The sequence below is a fragment of the Chionomys nivalis genome, chromosome 21 (genome assembly GCF_950005125.1).
Source record: "Chionomys nivalis chromosome 21, mChiNiv1.1, whole genome shotgun sequence".
NCBI classification, from domain to species: Eukaryota; Metazoa; Chordata; class Mammalia; order Rodentia; family Cricetidae; genus Chionomys; species Chionomys nivalis.
In genome coordinates this window covers 35,722,915-35,748,839 of record NC_080106.1, presented here as the reverse complement: position 1 = coordinate 35,748,839, position 25,925 = coordinate 35,722,915, and the positions used below count along the sequence as shown (strand labels likewise).

At 40.6% G+C, this 25,925-nt stretch overlaps 1 protein-coding gene across 2 annotated transcripts in view; it reads right to left on the bottom strand.

The window, feature by feature from the left end:
• The window catches only part of Tox3 (TOX high mobility group box family member 3), a 103,131-nt gene that overhangs the window by 20,374 nt on the left and 56,832 nt on the right, over positions 1-25,925 (bottom strand). The window contains exons 2-3 of one of the 2 annotated variants that reach the window (XM_057753858.1): positions 7,678-7,740; positions 3,351-3,605 (exon numbers count right to left, since the gene is read on the bottom strand). In XM_057753858.1, the coding sequence (XP_057609841.1) occupies positions 3,351-3,605; positions 7,678-7,740 (318 nt within the window). The remainder of the gene's footprint in view (positions 1-3,350; positions 3,606-7,677; positions 7,741-25,925) is intronic. The other variant, XM_057753859.1, reaches the window with a different exon arrangement.

The window sequence follows — 25,925 nt, the reverse complement described above, 5'->3', positions numbered from 1 at the left end:
ATGAAAGGTCAGTTCTATTCAAGATATTTTATCAGCCCCCTGCACATACTCCTGTCCTGTCATTTTAAATCTGAACAGCATTTTATTTTCCCATTTACAGCTACCTGCAGAATTAAGTACTTAAGCCAAATAAGAAAAAAAAAAAAGAGGGGAAAAAAAAGAAAAAGAAATGTTGAATGCTGGCAAAGGCTATAATAGCATAGAGATAAATCGTTCATCTGCTCTCTCTCAAGCCTCTGGGGCTGCAGATTTTTCTTCTCCTGGTGCACTGTGGGTATTCAAAACTTGTTCAACATGATTTCATTTCATTTCAGGCACTGCCTGAGAAAACTAAATTACAGAATCAATCATACAGAAGGTCAGAGTGAGACTTCATTACAAGTATTGCATGCTTGCATGAATATCTTTCATTTATGACTGACCCAATATGTCACAATAGCTGTCTAGTAAAAATAATCCACTTTCTGAAATTGATGTACTACTGATGTCGGTGCTACTCAGCAGGCTGGGCAGATTATGGAGAGGTGTTACAAAAAAAAAAAAAAGAGAGAGAGAAAACCTTTGGAGCTTCATTGTCGGTTTTCAGAACTGCAATCTTTTGTAGATTAAAATAACTTCCAGATGATCAGCTAAACTGACAATAATGCTTAAAGGTAACAAATTTTTAAGTAAAATCTACTGTTGCCTTCGATCTGCCCAACCACATCCTGTTTTAAAACCTCCGTGCCCCCCACAAGCAAATCAAGGTTCTCCTTTGAAGCTCCAAAAGCAGGGACCTTCGGTTTTTCAGCAGTTCTCTTTTGAATACCAGAGGGGGATTTGCATACTCTGAAAGGGGAATGCTAATCACCGGATTCTCCTTACTCTCTTCCTCTTCGCTCTTGCTTTCTGTTTTTAAATATAATGGCACAAATTTTAGGAAGAGAACCGTGTTGTGCTTGCCGCCAGCAATAATGCGGCTGATCAGCCCGGTGACAAACTGTCAGTCTCCCTAAAGCAAAGGCGATGGAGCTCTGAGGAAAAGCTGGTACGATGTGACATAAACAAACTGGCTTTTCTTCTTATATGATAGACTTAATTCACCATAGCAATCCCACACAGCCATATTCTTTTGGATAATAAAACATGTTACTTGCATAAGGTATGGACTATCCCACGTGCACTAGGATGCTGGGTGTATATATACAGTATTATTTATTATTTCTGTGTTGACCTTCCTACTAGAAATCTCCGAGGAGGCTTCTGTAGAGTATTATGATGTAGCCAGCAACTCGGTACCCGGAGGGAGACAGAGAGGAACCTTGACATAACCTATTTTTAACCATGCCTCTGGCGATTCTGAATTCAAGTTTACAGGTGAACATGCCAGGAGTCTACAGAACAAAGCCTACGACACATTGTATTCATCATAATTCTGTCCTGGTACATTTTATTTTTCCCAACATTTGTGATTTAAAATCCCATGACATTTTTCAAGGTGAAATTCTACTAGAATTTCCAACAAGATTAGTTTGCTTCAAGCCAAAATAAATAGCATTCGGGTTGAGCGGAACTTCAAACCAGTACCCATGGCCGTGATGAGGGCCATGTAAACACAAGAGCCTGTACTTAAAGTACCAATACTTAAAAAAAAAAAAAAAATCAATGAAATAATTGAACTGCTTTAATGATTAGCCATACATACAAAGAAAGCATTAAAAATTGAGTCCTTGATTCCAACGGCAGCCCGGGAAAGCATTGTCTTTAAGTGTATGTGAATATCATAATTATTTTATGATTCCATCTTTAGTTCTTTCCAATATAGTAAATTCAATTGACCATGAAATGAAATTTCATAGTCAAAATGCCTCCTTTACACTTTTTTATAGCAGCAATAACAAGTTTTACAGCTCCGAGGCAAGGTAATTCATCAGATGTTTAACTTAAAGGCAGATCCTTATATTACTAATAAATATTTACCAATTTAATAAAGTACACATTTTAGCATATATTATATGGTCTTTTAAGTATTTCTGCAACTTGAATGAGCCTGGCTGAGCATCTCTGACTATGGCCAGTCACAGTAAACCCCCTTGGTGACTAAACACCCTTTTTATCTTTATTATTTTCCAAGTACATTACAAGCTAGACCGTAGAGGAAGATAGAACCCTCCATTCTGTGTCAAAGGGACAAAAATGTAAGAAAGTCCACAGGAAACAATTATCTGTGATGTCAGGGAACATTTATGAATATTTAATGACTATTTCCTGCCTGCTCACTGCATTCTTCCCTAACCAAAAAAAAAAAAAAAAAAAAAAAAAAACGTAAAAATGAAAACCTTCGGTTTAGCTCAAACACAAAAGATCACAGGCATAGAAAATTATATTGCTGAAATCCTATTTGGGAAAGTAATCTTACATTTCAGAAAGCACACTGAATCTTTGCACTGTTAATCCACTACATATTTCGCAATCATACGTTGTTATCTGGGGAATTAAAAATGAAACCACTAAACATGGCTGCAGCACAGAGAAATATGTAAACAAGCAGTTGGATTTGTTTTTGTTATACCAACACATCTGTCTCGTTTTATCAGGGTTTTAAAGAAAGGGCCCTATACACTATTAATCTTGTTTTAAGATGCCTGGTTAGTACCTTACCTCCACAGGCACAAATGCACTATGAACTGTGCTGAAATACAAAGACAATCCCAGTAGAAGAATGTAAAATACTTAAGCAGATTTACTCCGGTGATTGCTGACTATAATTGCACACTAAGAAAAATAGAAATAAAATTATCACATTAGTAATCTTTGCTCTCTGGAGTGTCTTATTCGATGTTTGTGAAAATAAATAACACAATTAGGTATCTTTCACACAGTAACTCAGGCCGTATTTTCCTCTGCTGGTTACAAGCAGACTTTCCCCTGTCTTCTGTATCACAGTTTGGTATTTGATTCAAGAGGAGAACAAACTATGTATCATACACATTATGCTTCAACTCGAGTTCAAAAACCCTGGGCACGTATGACAGGCTTGCTCATTTAAAGGCTTGCCCGAGTAAACTCTCACTACCAGCTCACCTCCCCATTGAAACAAAGGCAAGAAGACCAGCTAGCTTCAAAGCAGGGAGCAGCCTACCTAAAGTTCATTTCATACGGAATGACTCTTCTTGGCCATCGCCTATGGCTGTCAATCACCCAATGCCAGAAGATAGTAACCTAGTACTACCTATGTCTAAAGGGTAATCAGAGTATAATCTAAGTGCCCATCAACAGACCGGCATTATTTGTGAACACAGCCCCTCAGGTCCTCACCGTGTGAGGACACGCGATAAAGAGCAGTCACAGGTAACAGGTGGGTTGCTTACCATATGCAGCCCATTGCTATGCAGGACGCCATCTTGCTCCACCAGATTTCTTGAGATGGTAATGGAAGGAAGATCCAGGCTTTGTGGGGGAAACTGGGGTGTGAACTCATTTCCCTGGGAAGGCAAAGGATCGCTGAGAGCCTGAAAGGGTAGCAGTACGTCAGGCATGCCCAGGGTGGGGTCCGACTCCGGAGGAGGCGTGATTGGTGGAATTTCAAACTCTTCATCCCCAAGGCTTGGTGTGTGGAATGTCTGCTAAAAGGAAACAAAATGAAGACACCCTCACATTCGGTTCCTGTATTTTATCCCTCCTTAGACGAAGAGAGACTTCCCATGAAAACATTACATATCTAGGCCAAATATTTATTTCTCAGATGAAAACATTTTAAACACAGATTTCCATATATAAAGTTTTGCTGATCATTCTGATTAAAGATTTAAGTCTTATTATCATATGGTTTTAATGGAGTATCAGTATTAACAGTTTTTTAATGCGTACTTAATTAGCAACATCTGTCTTTGTTGTTAGTTAGAGCATCGGCGACATTAGACTTGGCTATATAACAAATTGCCACTTTATTGATATGTTAGCGAAACAGCTCAAATCGCTTACGCGATCCACATGCTTCATAAAACGCCGGCGATTTTGTGGCACGCACGCACACACAACATTAACCCAGAAGTGAACATTACACGTGTTTACTTTCTGCCACAACCTATAAAACAAGTAATATTAAATTTGTGGTTTGGCTTTTAAATTTTTCTTTATTGGCGTATTCCCAAGTGGAATAAATGCCTGTATGGAGATTGTTACTGTCTCATGCAACGGTTTCTGTCAGGACTACTGTGGCTCATATTAAAAGATGCCGGTGCTTTTACTGAAACTATAAGGAGAATAGTGTCCTTTTGCATGAGCATTTCCATATGTATTTATCGGAACACCATCTACCAGACTGCAGCTTCTAAAGACTACCCGGAGAGTGCAAAGCCATACTGACAGAGCTACACTAAGCATATGGGCTCTGTCTAGTCACTTAGATATTGCTATGTTTTAGAACCTATGGAAATCTTAGCGTGTTGTTTTTAATGAATGGTACTGGCGTTCTTAAAGGCTGTGCTTTAAAGTGGGGTCTTTGGAGAATTATCAGGGCTGCCTTGCATTCCAACTACATGAAATATCTTTCTTGTACCATGTAGTAGTTCATGTGGGAAGGGAAGAGAACAAAGATCCAGGATTATTATTATAATTATATATACATATATACACCTACATTTTAGTGAGGTACAGGATTTGGGGGGATGTTCAGATATCTTTTTTGTATTCCTAGCTAAGAGGATCACAGATGTAGTTCATCTATTATTAATAGTATTTGAAAGACTGAACTGGCATGGGGTAATCGGACTCTGCTATTATTGATAAAGAGAGCTAATTAAAAGCTGAAATCATCATTCTTCAAACTCTTAATTATGATGCTATAGAATAACTACTACCTGAAAGGGATGAGAAGCAAGCTCCACGTAGGGGTGGGGTTCAAACAGAAGCATTATTTGCACCTCACCAAAGAAAGAGTTCATGAACCAAAGGAATTGATAGCAGGGCAAGTGGCCACCTTGAGAACCTTGGTAGACTCAATAAATGCAAAACCACTGCAACCTCATAAAGCATTTTAGAGCCAGAATGTAGCATTTGATACTCTGACATGGGCATTCTTGCAATGATACCTCCCCCGCAATGTCAGCCTCTTACTGTGAAACCCTGCGTTCTTAGCAACAAAGGGATGAATTGGCCACAAACGCGGTTGGCTAATGAACGTAACCCTATGGCTGCGTTCGCTGTTATTTTGGCACTAATGTGGTCTAGTAACAGATGCAACTGTAATTTGTGACTCATTTGCTACTCCATTACTGCTTAATGAAATCTAACATATCACATTAACAATACGGATAAACACTCATTCTTGATATGTGGCATTTGGCTGTTTTCATTACCACTGTAATTAACACTTGAAATATTATTTCAATAAATATTTAAAGTACTTTAAAAATGGTCAGAGTAATCACGACACAGAGAGAAAACATGGCGCTAATGTGTGAATTTCAAACCTAGAGCACCCTGGTCCCTGCAGTGTTATTTGCAGGACACTGCCCACGTGAAGGAAACTGGTTTCAGGCACTACTGAGGCTTTACAGCATGCCAAGCTAAAGTCCTCCAGAATTAGTTCGCACTCATTAAAATGTTTAAAAGAATACAGATAAATTTACTTTGAATGTAGTGATTGGGAAATCAGATGAACACTATCATGGGGCACATTAGCATTTACTCTGCTTTATTTTTTTGATCACAGAAAATTGCACCGTGAAGCCGTTACACAAGATCTTAAACTCCAATAGAAAGCATACCTCAGGCTAGGCACTCAAAATTAAAGAGGTTTGCAATTTTTATTTTTGTAAAGGACTATAGAGAGACATGTTACATATAATATCTCCCCGTGGCATAATCCTTTTTAAAGACACATTAATTTTAAGTTAGAAGCTATATATGTCTACATTGACCTAATAAAACAATGCAATGAAATAACATTGTAATATGTAACCAAGGAGATGCTAAAATCTTAACTGCGTTTAAAGAGAAGTAAAATATTACATATGAAGCCTTCCACGGAGAAAAGAGAGATAAACGTCAAATTTAATATTAAGTACTGCAAATCCCAAACGTTGTTTTCTGAAAGAATGCAAGTCACCACGAATTCCTATCAACAATGAAAGACATGGCCTTTTGATCAAATTAATCATTTAGCGTTTATGTGATCAATTTCGACAGATATTGACTTTCCAGTGTTTACCTGGAACATGTTAAAGTAGTATGTGCATGGTTAAATACCATCTGTACTGAAATGTTCAAAACATTTGTTCCTTTTGATAAGAATGCAAATCTGGAGAACTGTTGTATCAACACATAACAGCCGACGTCTGACACAGTGAATTATCACAGCTGGAATTAAATTGTTTCTGAACAGCTGCTGGCGGCACAGCTTTCATCAATGTTTGATTCAAATGTAGAGGGGAGAAAAAAATCCCCCAGAATGAAACATCATGTTGTCCTTACAGATGGGGTTTGTGTTCATTATCCCAAACAGCACAGCAGCCAGTGCCAAACCGTATTCCTGTATCTAAGTTCTCTTCTGGCTGGAGAGATGATGGCCACTGGAAAATGATTAATTGACAAAGACCCTTACTTTTTGAGTTTCCACTTCCGCTCAGATTTTTAGACATTAATTTCTCTCATATCACTTGCTCCCCTGTACCAAGATCATTTGCAAAGCCATTATTATTTTCGGTCTCTGGGGTCAAGCTAGTTCACTCTCCAATATTTGAATGTATTTGGAAGATGAAGACTTTTTATTGCCCGAGCCGCAGAGGAACTGTTCCATTTGGATCCATCTCATCCTTCTGTTTGTTCTTGTTTGAAAACATTCAATCTCACACAATCTACCCTTTTAGGAAAGCGTTTCCTGATCTAATCAAGTACCTTGAGGTGGGTTGTTTTCGTTTTTGGAAGGTATGCCAATGAGACCACACAAAGGTGGGAGGTCATTGGTAAGGAAATAGTAGGAACAGCAGTAAGACAATACTTATCCCATGGATATCCACAGACCAGCACAGAGCAGGAGCTGAAAGGGCACTGTGTGGAGAGCCCATCACCCAGAATCCCAGCTACACCCAGCGACAATCACATGCTGATCATGTCTATCCATAGAGTCAGACACTAAATCGTTTCTCATTGAACATCTACTATTTGGGCATTATGGTAGGTGGTGGGGCGCTAACAATAAAATACTCATTGCACATCACTCTGGAAACCTAACACTATCTGCCACACCTCCCTGGGCCACGAGACTTAGGAAGCTAGCCTTAGAAAGCTAGGAAGCAAAATACTTTCTATTAAAGTCTCCAAACTACCCAGTTCTCTGCTTAGACAGTCAGGTAAGTAGGTGTGTGTGTGTACATGTGTGTGTCTGCATGCGCATGTGTGAGCGTGCATGCGCACACTGTCTATTACATATTTATTACTGCTCGGGCATGTCTTTTTTTTCATCAAGAGATTCTCTTATGCTCCAAATGTTAACAACAGCCTGTGGACAGCGATAAAGCCTGGCTGGGTTATTTTCTTTTCCAATTGGCTTTTCTCATTTTCCTCCAAAGTTGTTACCTTGTGCCACAGGAGAGAGAAAGAGAGAAATTTGATACCATGCTTTTCCCTTCAAGCCTATTAAATTATCTACACAACACATAAAACACGAACAGACACGGTAAGACAGACACCTACCTCGCTGGCAGCAAAGAAGGCATTGTTTGCCTCAGCCATGTTCATGTAGTTATTATTTCCAAACTGAAAAAAAAAATTGATTTATGTTAATGGGGAGCGAAGTAAAACCTGTAATTGTTTATGTAATACTCAAGAGTGATTTGGAAAGAAGGCCAGGATAATGGGGCTCATGGGCCAAACTAGGAATGTGAAGCTGTACCTACTGTCAACCAGTTCCTGTCGCCACTAGAGCACGGAGCTCTGCTGTCGATAATTCTAGAAAATAGTTGTATTTCTCCCCAGGACTGATAGTGAAAGGAGACAATTAGAAACATTTGGCTGTCTGGTCACTAGTGCGTCATTTATTAAACTAGCATTTGTCAGAGATTGGAGAGCAAAGGTGTTCCCAAGAAAACCACTCGGCCATGTTTTAAAGCAAGTTGGAATTTTCTATCTTGTTTTTCAGGAACAGGTGTCACAAGTGTGGGCAGGCTGAAAAATGTGAATTAAAGGGAATACAATTCCATTTCTAGGACTCAAATTCTATGTTCTGGTGAGTGGGGTGTGGTATGAATATAAATAAATAAGACTAAAGAATATTTCTAAAATCTCCAAGCGGAGCTTAGCGTCCTATCTAGCTCTATCAGAGCTACTGAAAGCTGTGCCATTTAATCTCTCCTTGTAACATTAAGTGTAAAGAGGTTTAGAAAATAAGCAGGATCCAATGAACGCAGCAATTTTTATTTCATTCCCTAACACAATGGCCCGTTCATATCATCACAAATAAGACTGTATCAGCATTTCAGACATAAGCTCTTTACTTCCAGGGACCTGTTATCAAAATGTTAAACTTGGATTTGGGCAGAAATGTATTTTTAGGTTCAAATGGTCTAGGTAGGCACATTTCATTGCTTTCAACATTCTGCTATCTGTCTGGCAATATGGGAAGGCTCTGTGGGCATAATTATCTGGACTTATTTTATTTTTATGATGTTTAAATGGTAAGAGAATGTCCTTGTATCAAGTATTCTATTAATTTCATTTAGTGCATCAAAAGAAGCACAGGTGTGGTCTCCAAGGGGTGAAATGTATATAGTTATTTTCTAATATATATTAAAGCTATCAGTTACATTATAGTAAAAAGTATAATTTCCCCATGAGATTAAGATCAATGGATGGTTGAATGAATGGATGGTTGGATGGGTGAAGAGAAGGACAGGGTTAGAAATATGTACATAGATACTCAGATATATATGTAGATTGATAAAAGGAGAAAATGGATACGCAGATATGGAAAACCCACATCATCCTCCCCTCAGTATCACTTATTTCAGAGAGGCTCTCTCCAACTCTGAGCCCACAGGAAGCAGGACTGACACGCTACATGCCATCATGTCAGGGACCCAGGAACAAAGCAAGACTTACAGGAAAAACACTAATGGCTCCAGAGTGTTGCTAAGGTTTACAAAGGCAGCATCAACCACCACCCAACGCTTCAACACACAAAATGAGCTATCTATCAGACACTCTCCTCCAGCCCTCCTGCTCATCTGGGTGGATGTCTTTAAGCATTTCTGAAAGGTGTACTCATTAGCCCTTAAAGAAGACCTTTATCTGGCTTGTCTGAAGGCATGTGATTTCAAAACGTACGCATGGGTGCAGAGGTTCGCGTACACGCATACACACACACACACACACACACGCATGCAAGCATGCACGCATGTGCACATACATTTCTCCATTTTCCATGTGTTAAAAATATGTCAGAACAAAACCCCACAGGCTTCTGTTGCACAATGTTTTCATGAAATGTTCAGGCCTATAATCAAATATGACCCATATCTTAATCTATATACTTCATGTTCCAATCCTGCCCCACCCCACCCCCAAACTGCCTGGCAGCCAGTATCACAACTTTAACATTATTTAAATGTAGGCTTTGTTGAGGAATTAGAAATCCATTTAAGGCAAAGAGCTCATTATCAGAGAGTATTTTTTTTTAACATTAAACTCACTTATTATCTAATAGCACCTAGAACAACAAAGGAAAATAAAATGGCCATTAAACTAAAGGCCTAAACAATTCAAAAAAAAAAAAACCCAAAAAACAAATTAAGCTCAGAGTGAAATAGGAACTGGGTTAGAAATCCTCTTCAGAACAGTTAGTATGCGAATGTAATTACTGAAGAAACTACAGCTAATCAGCTGTGAATTGTATCCATTAATTAGTATTTGCCCTGGAGGAATGAGAAAAATCAGTAACAACACTGGCACCCGCACAGTGCTGAGGAGCTGCACGAGGCCGAGCCGCTGCGTTTAGTCAAGCAGGTGGCTCCAGCGGTCCACGTAATTTGAAAAGCTCTCACCTGGAGGGGGGGGGGACTTGGAGCGGACAGAACCCTCCTTGCGTATCTCTTGTATCTGCATAAGGCCTTAATTAATGGCTTTTAATTTGGAAGCACTTGATGATCGGGAGGGAAGAGTTATAAATCATTTCAAATAGAAGCAAGGGCTTCTCTTCCACCTGGGGTAGAATATGTCCTGCTTAAAAGGAGCCTCCAGACGTTGGCTGGTGGCAGGAGATTGTTTTTCTTCTGCACATGGGACTGTGGGGATGTAGTTATACCAACAACAAAAACAGGACAAACAAACCAAAAAACCAACAATTCTTTATCTGAAACCCACATTTTATTGAGTGCTGTGTATTCCTTATGGGCTACAACCAGTCATTCTAGTAGTCAGAAGGAAAGGAGTGGCCCTTTGAAATTTTGTTTTTTGTTTGCTTATTTGAGACACCATCTTGCTATGGAGTCCAGGCCCTCAGAACAGTTCCTACTCATCTTGTGTCCGCCTCTTGAATGCTCAGCCTCCAGGAGTTAGCTCCTGTGCCCCCTGTTTATTTCATGTTCAAGTGTGGTCCTCCTTCGGTTGTCTGGTGGAAGGAAAAGTACTCCTTTGGGGTAGAGCGCTAATATAATGGCCTAAGAACAATTAACTTTGAGTTGTGTACAATTAAATTTAGTTTATGTTCTAGAAGGCCGTGTAATGGTAAAAGCATTATACTACACACGGCCTCCAAGTCTAGGGGAAAGGGCCTTAACTGGGTTCCACTAACTGTGGGACTAGCTGTGCCTGGCATTTCAGAAGCAGTTCAGTATTTGTTGAAAGGATGAGAAGTTGATCCCATCAAACTTGAGTAACCCATAATTACTGCTGCTCCCCAACGTCACCTGTCAAATATTTTAATGGTAACTAATGAGTGGTACCCATGGAAGCCTTCTGTACATATTTTTCTTTTCATTTCCCAAAGTGGGACTAAATGCAACCCGTTTTTCCTAACAGCAAACAAGACAGAGGTATTATCATACTTATTTGCTCTACGTCAGCTGACCAAGGGTCCCAGGGGTCAAGCCACCCGCCCCAGCTGACTTGAGCATGCCTAGCTGGCATCCTCCCGCCTCACTCCCTGCATCCCTCCCACGCCAGGATCATATACACTTGCTTGACTCTTCCACTTGGCAATCAATTCAAATTTCAAACATTAGCGTTCACTCTCTGATTCCCAGCTGGACTTTCCCCAGAGGGTATTCTGGTGTTCCAAGTCCATTATAATGTTCCCCAAGAAAAGGGTTCGACAGTCCCACATATCTCAGAAAGGGTTTGTAATCAACCCCAATGTTTTCTATGAATCTAAAGGCTTTTGGGTTTGTTCAATCTGCACATAACTATGTGCCACCTGTTTAAGCTGCTATGCTAGGCCCGGAGACACAGGGATGTTTGGTAGGCTTGATGTCTTAATAGCATTTTCAATTTAGGATATCCAAATTGAGATATTTTTGATCTATGATATTTTCCAATGTAAGTTTTACCAGCAAAGAGCATATATATACACATATATATGTATATATATATGCCATTAATTAAGTATATACAAGTATATGTGTATATATGCAGAGAATCACACACATATGCATAATTATACAAACACACAAATACATGTGCCTTTTGACAAACTAAAATTGCCCATGTCTTCTGCTGAATCTTAAAAAGTATGACTCATATATTCAACACTCTGACTTGGATGGCAGCAGGCATTTCAAGCATATATCCAATGCTGAGCTCCTCGTTTGCTCCTTCAAGCCTGACTTTCATCACCTTCCATAGGGAGCTGCCTCAAGTCAAGTCATTCTTGAATCTATGCCTTTTTTCCCCTTGTCCTGTCAAATTATTAGTAGATCCTATTGGCTCACTTTTCTAGTTAAATTCAAGCAAACCACTTGTGTCCACCTTCTATGTCTCCTTCCACGGCAGACCACCTGTGCCCACTTCCTACGTCCACCTCCATGAGACCCAGCCCTGCCTAAGTCCACTGTCTTTTGGCTGCAGGAGCCTCCTAGCAGGTTAACCCTACTCCACCAAACTTCCAACAGGCACTGCCACAGAGGCCTGGGTCACCTGACCCTTGTTCAATACTTCCCAGGACCTTCCCATTGGCTCAGGGGAGAGGACACATCCTTGTGATGGCTCTTGCTTCCTTCCTGGCATCATGCAAACATTCTCATTGCTCATGTTAACTTATTCTGATGACCTCCTTGTTGTCCCAGCAACACCCCCAGACGCATACCTACCTCAGGGCCTTTGCACTGATTGGTCCTTTCATCTGGATCACTGTCCCTCCAAATAGCCCCACAGCATATTCATCCCCTCCTTCTGGGTCTCTGGATGCCACTGTTCAATGACAATCCCATTTCTGTACAGCTTCCTTCTCCAATGCTCTTGATCCTTCTTTCCCCACTCTACCTTTTCCATTGACACTTTCCCTTTCATCATCTATTTATTTATTATTTATTCATTTATTATGTATGCAGCATTCTGTCTACATTCCAGAAGAGGAGACATGATCGAATTACAGATGGTTGTGAGTCATCATATGGTTGCTGGGAACTGAACTCAGGACCTCTGGAAGAACAGCCAGTGCTCTTAACCTCTGAGCCATCTCTCTAGACCCCCATTAACACTTTCAATATTACACAGTACAGCCATCATTTTCCTCTGGCTATGATGTAGGAGGGTCTTCTATCTATATATTGCTTTCATTGGTTAATAAAGAAAACTGCTTGGCCTGATAGGTCAGAACATAGGTAGGCGGGGAAGACAGAACAGAATTGTGGGAGAAAGAAAGCAGAGTCAGGCAGACACCATGAAGCTTCGGCCCAAGATGGATGCAGGTTAGGATCTTTCCCGGTAAGCCACCACCTCGTGGTGCTACACAGATTACTAAATATGGGTTAAAGCAAGATGTGAGAGTTAGCCAATAAGAGGCTGAAACTAATGGGCCAGGCAGTGTTTAAATGAATACAGTTTCCGTGTAGTTATTTCGGGTAAAGTTAGCCGGGAGCCGGGCCGCAGCCCACGGCTCCTTTCACTACACGGCTATTAGAAGATAAATTCAGCGAGGGGACTATTGTGTCCCTTTGCTACACCAAACCCTGTTGTCAAGAAGAACGGTAAACAGTAGGTGATCAGTGGATCTGTTCTGAATGACCCAATGGACTTCTATGTGAGAAGCCACAGTTTTCTCCAAGTCCCTTGGGCCACTATGTCAGCTCCCGAAATTCAAATGACAAGGAGGACCCACCACCATTGATGTCCCTGCACAATATCTATGAACAATAAAAAAGCAGAAAGAGGGAAAAATACATTCTAAGAAGTAGTGCCGCAAACTCTAGAAACATCCATCTGGAGAAACATTGTACCCGGAAAGGAACTATGGGGTGGATCTGGAGCCACACTTAGCAACAACTTGGTGCATTTCTGAGAAGCTAGCAGGGAGTATTTAGAATGATCAAAATGCAAAGAGATAATACATGCATGCTGGGACAGAGGCGCAATCAGGGTCATCCTAGACCTGATCATTACAAGGTGAACTGAAATGTCATACTGTGCCTGTGAGTATGGACAATTACTGAGTCCACTGAACAGAAAATATCCATATATAAAGAAAGGAAAGGTTCAGAGGTTTAGGTGGGTTGGGTGGGCTGTTGGGGATGGACCCATTGGTGGCAACATACAGACGGCTATGACCAGGTACACTCAGACAGGCAGAGTGCTGAGAGAAAGGGACCATGTGATGTCAAAGGGGAAAGGCTTCAGGTACTCAACTTAATGACTGTTTTTTTTTTTCTAATTTGAAATACTTTCTTTTAAAGAAATGATCTTCAGTCTAAATCAGTGTTATTCAAAACGTATAGCCAAGGACCAGAGACTAACTCAATGCCTGCCCAAGCATGCAATTACCTGACCCCACCATAGACTGACTGTATCAGATTTTAAGTCCATGGGACTCTAATTTAATGCTTTATGCTTTTCTCAGGAACTGTACAACATGCCAATATTTGTCCAGTTTGTTTTAGACTAATACTCTGAATTTAAAAGAGGAAGAGGGAGGGAGGAACAAACAAAACTTTTTTCATCCCCCTCCTAACATTTTGGTTTTTGTTTTGAGATGGGATGCCAATGCATAGTACAGACTGGCCCCAAGTTGGTCATTCTCCTGCCTTAAGACTCTTGAATATTGGGCTAACAAGTGTACCTCACTATGCTGGCTTTAAAGGAGATTTTCTAAGTCTCTAGAATGATCTAAGGGAGATGCTGAGGTTATATAGTATTTTGTTATTGTTTACAGTGATACAGGAGTTTGTCATCTCTCACTTTTCTCACTCACAGGAAAAGGTCACCGTTCATGAGGCGGACATCCATCTAACTCTCTTACCCTCATCACCAGGACAGCCAGAAACACCCATAGCTGTATCAAGAAGGCAATGTAAGCTCTGCTGTTGGAGTTTTAGCAAGTGGTGTGGTCACACGAGTAACAGTAAAAACCTAAACATATGGGCGCAACTCAAACACAGAGGCCTTCAGATTTTCATGATCTGGATGCATTTGAGTTTGTGAATTGTACAACCATCTGGACAAGCTAACAGTGGTGGGGGAAAGAGACACTTGTTTAATATAAAATACATACATCTATATATGTATATATACACACACACACACATATGTGAACAAAAGGGTTTCAGAATCAAGAGAGTTTTCAGCCAAAGTGGAGTAGTCATTGGGCTGACTAACACACCTTCACAAATACTTCCAGAATAGATAACTGGGATACTAGTGTCCTCAAACACACTCCACTGAAAATGGCAATGGTAACACAACACGGTGAACAGGTCTTTGGCATAGCCCATCTATGTGCCTCTCCTTCCTCCCCCCAAAGCTGAGTACTCGCTAAATGCCAGTTAATAGGACTTATCTGGGGGAATGTATTCTCTTCTCTACAGAGGGTTACAAAGATGCAACTGCTGCTTTTGGAGGAATGGCAGTGTGGTAGAGATGACGGGCAAGAAAAATAAGGCAATGTAAGGACCAAGTTGGCAACAAATAGTCCTCAAAGATAGGGAAGAAAGAATCAAAAAGAAATGGCTATGCAGGAGAACAGGTCTTGAACTCAGGAAGTGGGCAGGGGGACAGAGAACCTCAGGCAGGGGTGAGTGAGGTGGACATAGCTGTGGACCTAACCATGCACAGGGATTGGTTAAAAATCTAGGTAGGCGAGTGAGCAGGGAGAGGGAAGACAGGCAGGGGCAAATGAGGGCCAACTGGTGTAGAAAGTCCTTCTGTATATGTGTTGTTCTTATTGGTTAATAAATAAAGATGCTGCTTTGGCCTGCAGCAGGGCGGAATAGAGCTAGGAGGGGAAAACTAAACTGAATGCTGGGAGAAAGCAGGCAGAGTCAGTGAGAAACCATATAGCGGCTACAGGAGACAGATGCCTCCACCAGAGCCTGCCAAAACCTTGCTGGTAGGTCAAGAAGCCGTGCTTAACTCTGTTCTTTTGTGTCTAGAATTCCTCTCCAAGCTTCTTCAGGTTTTACATGGATTTAACTGGCACACATTGGCATGACAATCTATTGACAGAGGTTTCTTCCTATCCAGTTCTGCAGCCATTTAATCCCAAAAAACATACAGAGGCCTACATTAATTATAAACTGGCTGGCCTATTAGCTCGGGCTTCTTTTTAACTAACTCTTACAACTTAAATCATTTCTATTAATCTGTGTATCACCATGTGGCTGTGTCTTACCAGCAATGATCTGGTGCATCTCTCTCCTGTGGGCAGCTACATGGTGTCTCACTGACTCTGCCTACTTTCTCCCAGCATTCAGTTTAGTTTTCCCCACATAGCTCTATTCTGCCCTGCTGCCAGCCATAGCAGCTTCTTTATCCATTAACCAATAAAAGCAAAACATATACAGAAGGACTTCCCACACAATTTCTTTTTCCGTTAAATAAAAAGGAAAGTTTTAACTCTAACAGAGTAAAATTACATATAACAAAACAGGTATCAAGCAAGAATTACAGTTACAACATTTATATCTACTTTATCTCTTATCATAACTAAGGAAATCTATAATTATAACTATCCATTCTTCAACTCCATCAAAGACCCAGAAGTTAACACCTAAGTTAACAGGAAGTGCATTGTAAGCAACTTCCAAAACCTTAGAATTCACAGAGTCATCTTGTTGTCTGGACAGTCACGCAAAGTTCTTCTGTAATGTTTCAGCATCCATCTTCAGCCCACAGGCCCACAGTGTCCAGCAGCTTCTTGCTCTGTTTACTTGTAGAAAGCATGGATGTAGCTCCTTTAAGAGGTTTCCTGACTCAGTTTTGGCAGTAAAAACTATGCAGCTTCCTGGTTTGCCAGCACGAACAGCTCTGACTCTTTCAGGAGGTCTCGCTATGGAGCATTTAAATTGGTCTGTGAGAAGTTTGTTATAAGTTGCTTAATGGTGACACAGACCTGCTGTGACCCTGAATCTGGGGCGGAGAGAATGGCTCTCAGAGGCAGTGACCATGTCTCTGCCATGTTGGACTGGGTGGAACAAGCAAGCAAGACCACAGAATGGTCCTAGCAATGCTTGCTTAGCATTAAAAATTAAGTACCCCGGTCAAAAAAAAAAAAAAATCAAAGATACATGTGCAATAAAGACAAATCCAGATGGAAAAGACTTCTAAATAGGTCACAGTGTTGGATAAATGTATTTAGGATTGGAAGAGAGAAAAAAAAATATAGACAGTTATAAAAAATAAAACAAAGTCTTTAAGGAGACAGACTACAGACAGTCATAGATAAAAGGAGTAAAGAAAAATAAGTCACATAAAGATGGAATATACATAGAGAGTCTGGACTATGTATATTATTGTGCTTTCTTTGAATTTTTGACTGTAAAGGAGCTAAGTAAAGAGAGACATTTAATTGTATGAGCTGCTAAGCTAAACCGACTTATATCTTTTAAAGGTGTCTTGACTTCAAAATTTAGGATTAAGGATATGTTGTTTTGGAAAGGAGGTTCTGCTTTTGTTTCCACAGAAGATGAGAACCTATGGATTCCTTCCAGGCTAATGTGGTTTGATGGACCAAGACTCCCTGAAAGATCTCTGTGAACACCCTCAAGATTACTTCGTCCAACAAAAAGAAGGAAGTAATTTGGAAAGAACTCTGCCCAAATTCCCAAATATTGTTTATAAATGTTTGTATACATTTAAAGGGGGATATGCTATAGAGATTTGCATTGGTATAAATCTTGGCTTATTGATACAAATTTAAGGTCAATTTTGTTATATGTATATTTCTGCTCTTAATTAAGATATTGTGTTTGTGCAGCTCATTAAAAATGTAATGTATAATTAAGAAATATAGGTTAATATATAATTATCTATAATAGTCAATCTTGTAGTCATGTTAGTTAGGTTTTCTAGATACACAGAGATATATTTCAGTTAGATACATAATCTTCAAACCTTTGAAAGACTTAACAGAATTTGGCATTTAAAATTTTTTAAGAACTTAAGACGTTTCATGACAATGAGACACATCTGCTCCTGGCATCACCAATTACTTCAAGAGGAAGATTGACATTGAAGAGGCTCCTTATGGAGTTTGTTAGCCATTTGGGCAAAAAAACTGTTCCTTACTGAACTGCTTGATGTTATTTTGTATGAACTGGACATGCAGGACCCACAGAAAAATGACTGCTAAACTTGCCTAAAGTTGAGACAGTCCTTCAGTGTTCCTGCTTCATGAAAGAGTCTGCCAGACATTCTGCAGGACACAGAAGAAAGCAACTGATGGACTTTGCCATTACAAGGCAGAATAGATCTTCAAATTTCCTGCTTCATGGAAAAGTCTGCTGGATACTATGGACCTGTAAACTGAAGATTATATGCTCCAATGTTACAGAAGAACTTTGGGTGACTGTCCAGGCAGCAATATGTCTCTGTCAATTCTAGAATTTTGGAAGTTGCTTACAATGCCCTTCCTGTTAACTTAGGTAATATTATATCCTCCTGTGGTCTTTGATGGAGTCGAAGAATAGATAGCTATAATTATAGATTTCCTTAGTTATGATAAGAGATAAAGTAAATATAAATATTGTACTGTAATTCTTGCTTGATACCTGTTTTGTTATATGTAATTTCACTTTGTTAAAGTTAAAACCTTCCTTTTTATTTAACAGAAAAGGAGAAATTGTGTGGGAAGTCCTTTTGTATATGTTTTGCTTTTATTGGTTAATGGATAAAGAAGCTGCTATGGCTGGCAGCAGGGCAGAATAGAGCTATGTGGGGAAAACTAAACTGAATGCTGGGAGAAAGTAGGCAGAGTCAATGAGACGCCATGTAGCCGCCCACAGGAGAGAGATGCACCAGAACATTGCTGGTAAGACACAGCCACATGGCAATACACAGATTAATAGAAATGGGCTAATTTAAGATGCAAGAGTTAGCCAATAAGACGCTAGAGCTAATAGGCCAAGCAGTGATTTAATTAATATAGTTTCCATGTGGTTATTTTGAGTCTGGGTGGCCAGGAATGGATGACCTGCTTCCAACAGCCAACTTTATATTCTTAAATGTATTCACAAGAGGAAGCTTATAAAAGATTCTGTTGGGAGAAGATACCTCTCTATAAATGCACATACTGAAAGAGACCATGATTGCTGAGGATGTGGCTCAATGGGAAGTATCTTCTTTCTACCACGTGCCAAGGCCTAGATTCTATTCTTAGTGTAAAAAAACAAAGTAAAACAACAACAACAACAACAAAAAAAAAACCCAAAATCTCCAAGGCAAGCATGAGGGTGCATGTGTCAACACTGCACACAGACAGGCAACAGGGGGGATGAAACACAGGAAACACTTTATCAGGAGACTGTCAGGATCTCAGTCCCACCAAACTAGCTGGAGGATGAGTTCAAGATCCTAGCCGTGCTACAGGCAACCAGGTACTGGTACCCTCCATCTACTTCAATTCTCTGACCTGTAATACCAAGATAAAAGGTCAACAGCCTTGTGAGACATTGAGAATTAAAGGGGTTAATGCATAAAATGCCAACTCTTTAAAAATCATATTAGTAGGCAGGGGAAAAGCCCAAGACAGATCAAGACTGACTGCCATTGGCTCTGTGACAGTCGAAGAGAGCTCCGTACTTAAAAACCCCAATGGCAAGGCTGGGGAGATGGCGCTTCAGGACAGTACTTGCTGCTTGGGCTCAAGAATAATGGATCTAAGTATTGATCTCTTAGGAAGCAAGGCAGTGGGGGAGGCAGAGTAAAGCCCCCTGTAATCCCAGTATGCAGGAGGTTGAGACAAGGGATCCGTGGAGCAAGCTAACTAGAAAGACTAGTCAGGACGTTGAGTTCCAGCTGCAGCAAGGGGACCTCCCCCAGAATAACTCAGAGAAGAAACCCAGTATCAACTTCAGGCCTCCACACATGCTCCAGAGCACACACGTGCCCAATGCATACATACCACAGACACATACTTATGAAAAAACAAACAAACAAGAGAGCAAAAAAATAGACAAGGCTTCCCTGTGATATCCAGATCAAAATGCAAATCTTTTTCCAGAGTAACAAGTCACCACACACCCTAGCTGGTCGAGCCTCCCTGAACTCCCAAGAGGGCTGTTCTTGCCACTAGGCTTCAACCACTTTGCCCTGGATGTCTCCTGGCCCCTTTCTTGAATCACTGGATCAGCAGGTCCTGGCTTGGCTCTGCCTTTTCCTTTATGTATGTTTCTGTATGCTCACTCCTCAGCAAGGCCTCTCTCTGCCGAAGCCACTTACATACTGCACACCTACCTTCACTACACTTCCCACAATCCCACTTTCTGTCTTGTTGGGATCACAGCTCACTCATCACAAACTGCCTTTCCTGCACTGACATTTGCTTACTGTTGGCGAGGTCGGTGATGACAAGCATCTCTTTTGGCTCAGTGATGTTTCTTTTCACCACGAGATAATTAATGTCTGGCCCACAATTGGCGCTCGGTGCATATATAGGATAGACGAACAAATAGGTGAACTAGAGAGATCTCAGTTCAAATCCCAACTCTGCCATGTCAAGCTGGGCATCGTCAGGTGAGTCCCGCCCTGATAGCTTTGATTTCCTCCTTTGTAAGGATGAAAGAATTTTGTGGAAATGGACTGTGTCAGGGGAAGCAGAGCAATGCCAAACCGCCAGCCAAGGACCCCATAAAGAAAGAGCCACCGAAAAGGATAAATCCTGGAATGAAGGAACTCAATAACATGGGTAAGAGGAGGTCTCGTTGAGGTGCTTTATGTAATATTTATAACTAGCCCATTATATAATAGAGTGCAATAGATACTATGCTAAAAATAAGTTCTGATTTCTGCCCAAGACTCTGCTAATGGGAAAGCAAGATACAGTTCTCCGTGATGGGAACAGCATTGGGTATGTAAGAAAGAACTCTCCCTGGAAAGCCAGAGGGCTCTGAGAGGAGTCATATGAGAAAAGCCTTGAGGGGCCCATGGAAACTTGCCTGGAAAGTAGAGCATACTGGGAGAGAAAGATACTAAGGAGAAGCCCAGTGTCATAGCGGTGGGTGGAGCACACCAAGAGACCGGAAGACAGCATTCATGGAAGAAGCAATGATGGTCCAGGAGTCTGCACATGTGTACTAGTGGGGAAGGTTGAGCCTCAACATCAACAAGGATAACAGGGGCTATGTGCATGTCTGTGGAAGCAGAAAGACTGAACATGGACCATCTGGACTGTAATCTATTACCATGCCTGTCTCTCTGCTGGACTCCTTGGGGTCAGGGGCTGAGCCCATCAGAGCCTGGCCCAAAGGAAGTCCTCAAATGATAATGCCCCAGCCTCAGAGTGGTTAGGGATGTGTTACTAAGCCACTCAATATTTTCCATTTTCATCAAATGTCAAGCATGAGTCAGTCCACACTGAAGTCAGGTGAACCACTGTTACTGCAATTCAATGAAGCCATAAAACAGAGTAGAAATGTAAAGCCAGAGAAGATAAAAACCCAGGTTGTTTTTCTTGTACTGTTAGACTTTGTAGTTTTTCCTGCAATCAAATGATTAAGGAGGTCCAGCACTCAGAAGGCAGGTGGATCTCTGTGAGTTCAGGGTTAGCCTGGTCTACAGAGGGAGTTCCAGGACAGCCAGGGCTACACAGAGAAACTCTGTCTCAAAAAAAAAAAAAAAAAAACAAACAAAACTCCCAAAGGGTCTCTGAAGGCATGTTTATACTGAGGACCCTTCTTTCCTAAAGGACATGAAGTTTCAAAATTATAAAAGAAACAACAAACTAAGTAAAATGAACCTATGTTTACATGAAGAGCTTTTGACTAGTTACAAATGTTTTCAATTCAGTGATTAAACTCTAGTGACCAATGGAAAAGCGTCTAATTATGATTTACTATGAGTGCCAGAAAAACATTAATGTCTCCTATAAGGTCTCCTGGCATTGACTTATAAAGTCTAAGATTTGATGTTCTATAGCCTTCATATGTTCAGCCATCTAAACTAAACATAGATAAACAAGTAAGCACTAAGTAGTAGATAAAATTATGTGCACAAGTATATAGATTAGTGACTTTCAACCAGGAGCAATAGTGTTTCCCAGAAAGTGCAATCATGTCTGCTGTTTACCCAGAGGGTGGGGACCCAGTATGCTGCAGGAAGGGCCTCAGCAGAACCATCGTACCCAGATCAAGAGAGGCTGAGAAACCCAGACTCCTCCACCCAGCAAGCATAAATAAAAGACGAAAGGCAAAGTATTAAAAAGATAAATAGCACAGAGCTATTGCCTCTACTCCGTCTGAGCACCAGTGTGCTTTCCCAGGGAGGCGATCAGGCCGATTCTGAATATCTCTATGCACAAGCTTATTGATCGCAATCAAGGTGAATGTGTTTCAAATCTGTATCGATAAGTGGCTTGTCAGCTATGAGCTTTATGTGTATAAATATCCACTGACTTTTATTTTCTTTCTGATGAGAATAAGTCCAGAAATAGAAATAGTTAAAATGTCCTTCTAAGGCTAACATTTTCCCCAGAAGATCAATAAGCCCATAAATCCTTCATGTAATATTTTAAGTGACTCAGTGTGTTTATTCTCCAGACTTAATCACATCTGATAAACCAAAGATCTAAGGCTTCCTTAACTGAAAAAACATCAATGACAAGTTCACAAGCATATATAATATAAACTGATGTATAATCATTTAAGTCCAGCAGGATTATACCAGTTCCAGGAATGTCTATAATTCATGACCATGACTTCTGAGAGCAAGCCTCAGAAACTTGCTTAGAAATTTTCAGAATCTGGGCAAGCACAGGTACCACTCTGGTCAGAGAGATCAGGCCGGGGCTTCACTGCATGGCTGAGGAACCCCCTTTGTACACACCACAAGAATACCTCGGTGCCATGTATCTTCTTGTAGTTTTAAGATGACCCAAATACTGGAAGGACAACTTTTTCTTTTTACCAGATGGCGGATGGTACAGCCCGCACTATCACCTTTCTCTATGTGACCAGTGATGTTTGTTTGTCTAAAACCTTAAAGTCGGGAGGGCTCACCCAAGACCATAAATCCACTTCTGATGTGGTCTTAGGACATATGGGGGCAATCACATTCCTCTCCACCAACCATTCCCAAATATATGAGTTAAGAATTTATAGCTTATATTTATTTTTAAAGGCGGGCTTTTTGAAAAGCAGTTTTTGAGTATGAGGCTAATTATTTCTTGAGCATCACTATAAAAATAAAATCTCTTCAAAGCAGGGCCACTTGGTTCCATCTTGAAGACAAATAATGAAATTCGGCCAAGTTGTCCAGTGTTAATCTGGTACACAGCTCAAAATTATTTCAGCATTTTGTATAAATAACTGTGAAATTAAGTATTTCTAAATAAAAGGCTTTTTCTTCTTGGGCTCCCAGGCACGGCACACTAATACATTCAAGATTACCTTCACGTTTCCTTACATGAATCCAAAGGATGTGATTATCTAGCAATTTGTGAGCCGCTCTTCCTAAGTCACCTATCAAATGTACTCACCTCAGCAAAAACTCAATTCTATTCCACCAGAGTGCCTCAACCGGATGGAGGCACCCCAAAGAAAGCTGCCGGTGCCCACGCGGCCAAAGGGAAGGAAAACACAGGAAAAAGCACAAAGCATTTACAGAAGGCTATCGGTGATACTGCCTTTGAGCCAAGGCTATGAACACTACCTTTAAAATACTGTTATATTATCTCTATTATATTACGGTTACACCAAAACATTTTTAGGAGAAAGTTCCAGCTTAGGAAACAAGCGCGAGCGCCTTGGCTCGTCAATAAAAGGTAAGTTCCTTGTTTAGAGTGACTCCTCTGTAGCCTATAGCTACCACTTATTCTTAACAAAAGGAACTATTTTTCTTGTTGTGACTAGTGGAACAGTGCGTGCATACACACACACACATATGCATATGTATGTGTGTATAGATATATGCATATGTGTATATGTGTGTATATAGATATGTGCATGTGTGTATGTGTGTATATAGATATATGCATCTGTGTGTATGTGTGCATATAGATATATGCATATGTGTGTATGTGTGTGTATATAGATATAGGCATATGTGTGTATGTGTGTGTATATAGATATAGGCATATGTGTGTATTGCGTGTATAGATATATGCATATGTGTGTATGTGTGTGTATAGATATAGGCATATGTGTGTATGTGTGTGTATAGATATATGCATATGTGTGTATGTGTGTGTATAGATATATGCATATGTGTGTATGTGTGTGTATATAGATATAGGCATATGTGTGTATGTGTGTGTATATAGATATAGGCATATGTGTGTATTGCGTGTATATAGATATAGGCATATGTGTGTATGTGTGTGTATAGATATATGCATATGTGTGTATGTGTGTATATAGATATATGCATATGTGTGTATAGATATATGCATATGTGTGTATGTGTGTGTATAGATATATGCATATGCGTGTATGTGTGTATATAGATATATGCATATGTGTGTATAGATATATGCATATGTGTGTATGTGTGTGTATAGATATATGCATATGCGTGTATGTGTGTGTATAGATATATGGCACATAGAAAAATTACTGCACATTCCAAGGTGCTCGTTAATAACTGAAGGAAAAGCTGAAGTCATCTATTAAAGCCAAACTATAAAATTCCTTGGCCATAATAAAAGTAAGTTAGAGGTATGATATTTTTAAGAACAGCAGCTGCCTTCATATCAAGATTAATACTGAAAGTAAACCCCATCTAATGGGGCCCCTGGGATCTGTAGCAGATTCCATGAGGGAGATCCATCTGGCACTGGCCGTAAGCTGCTCTCTGCAACTACACCACACATGCCACTCCAAAAATACACCCTTGCTGATAAACCAGGCCCTGGGGACCACGCTGACTGCCCACGGCATTTCACTTGTATGTTTTAATGACTGTATCGAGATTATAAAACTGAGTCTGAGTATCAAAACACACAACTGAAGAACTCCATCAAACAGGTGTGGAACTGCGGAGGTCTCCACAGAAGGCATCAGGGTTCTCCGCAGGTGGGGACCCCTCTTGGGGTCAGAGTTCTTCACCAGACTGTGAGAAAGGCACCAAGAGCGTGGAGGGTGCCTCCCTCCAGCTCCGCTGTCACCTCCCTACAGGTGCTTTGAGGGTGAGAAAGAAACCTTTACAGTCCAGTGTACTCATGCTAGACACGATGCCAAACTGCCAAACAACGGGAAAAATCAGACATAGCTGGGTTTTGTTTTGTCTGGAGATTTATTTTTAATGTGTGTGTATGTGTGTGCATGTCTACAAAGATGAGGGAAGGTACTGGACCTACTGTAAATAGAATTACCAGTGACTGTGAGTTGCCTAATGTGCATGCTGGGAGTTGAACTTGGATCCTCTGGAAGAGCAGCACGGCCCTTAACTGCTGAGCTGTCTCTCCAACCCACGGGCTAGTTCTTAAATACAAATTTGTTTTCTTTCACCAAAGAGATGGGATTTAGTTCCTCATGAGGGAACCTGAAGCTACTGTTCCCTGTGTCTCGTGGAACAATACGGAGGGTTACTTTGTGACGAAAACTGAGCAAGAAATCTTCAGTCCAGCCTTAAGAAAGATGATGGGAGGTCCAGGTTAGAACACAAGAGTTTCTGGAAGCAGCCACATTACTCAAGAAGAAAATGGCTTTGACACTAAACCAATATAACCTACTGTAAACAAAACCTTGGGGTCATCAGGCCTTGCAGACTCGGATCCCATAAGAAGTCTCTCCTAGGAGAGCTCTTTCCCGAGAGTTAGCCCCCATAAAAGGTAAGCAAGCACTCAAAAAAAAAAAAAAAGTTTATCTTCAGTATGTTAATTTTACTTTGAATCATTCCAAAAGGGTCGTCTGTAGGACAGAAGAAAATGGTCATGATGTAATGGAGAGACAGATTCAAAGCCATAAATGATAATCTATTTCCTCCCTCTTTTGCTTTTCTGTTCTATGCTTTCTAAAATTAACACTTATCTGTCACCAGCAAAATGTGTCTACAGTGCGTCTTCCCAGAAAGGATATGCTTAAACTCCACCCACTGGAAGCAAGGAAGTAAACACCAGTCCTGAAGACAAAAGCAACCCAGACTTTACCATCCTTCCTTTCCTCATCTTAGGACACATACATCCTAAGGAGCTCGCTGCATAACAATACAAAAGGAGTCCCCAAAAGATGGCTGCTGACTTCCGAGACATCCAACGCAGTCAGTACAGAGAAATCAGGCAGGGATGAATGAGTAACTTCACCTGTAAAGTGCGCCAAGAAGCCAGGTGGAGAGTGAAGCAGACTGGCTAAGAACAGGGAAACTGAAGG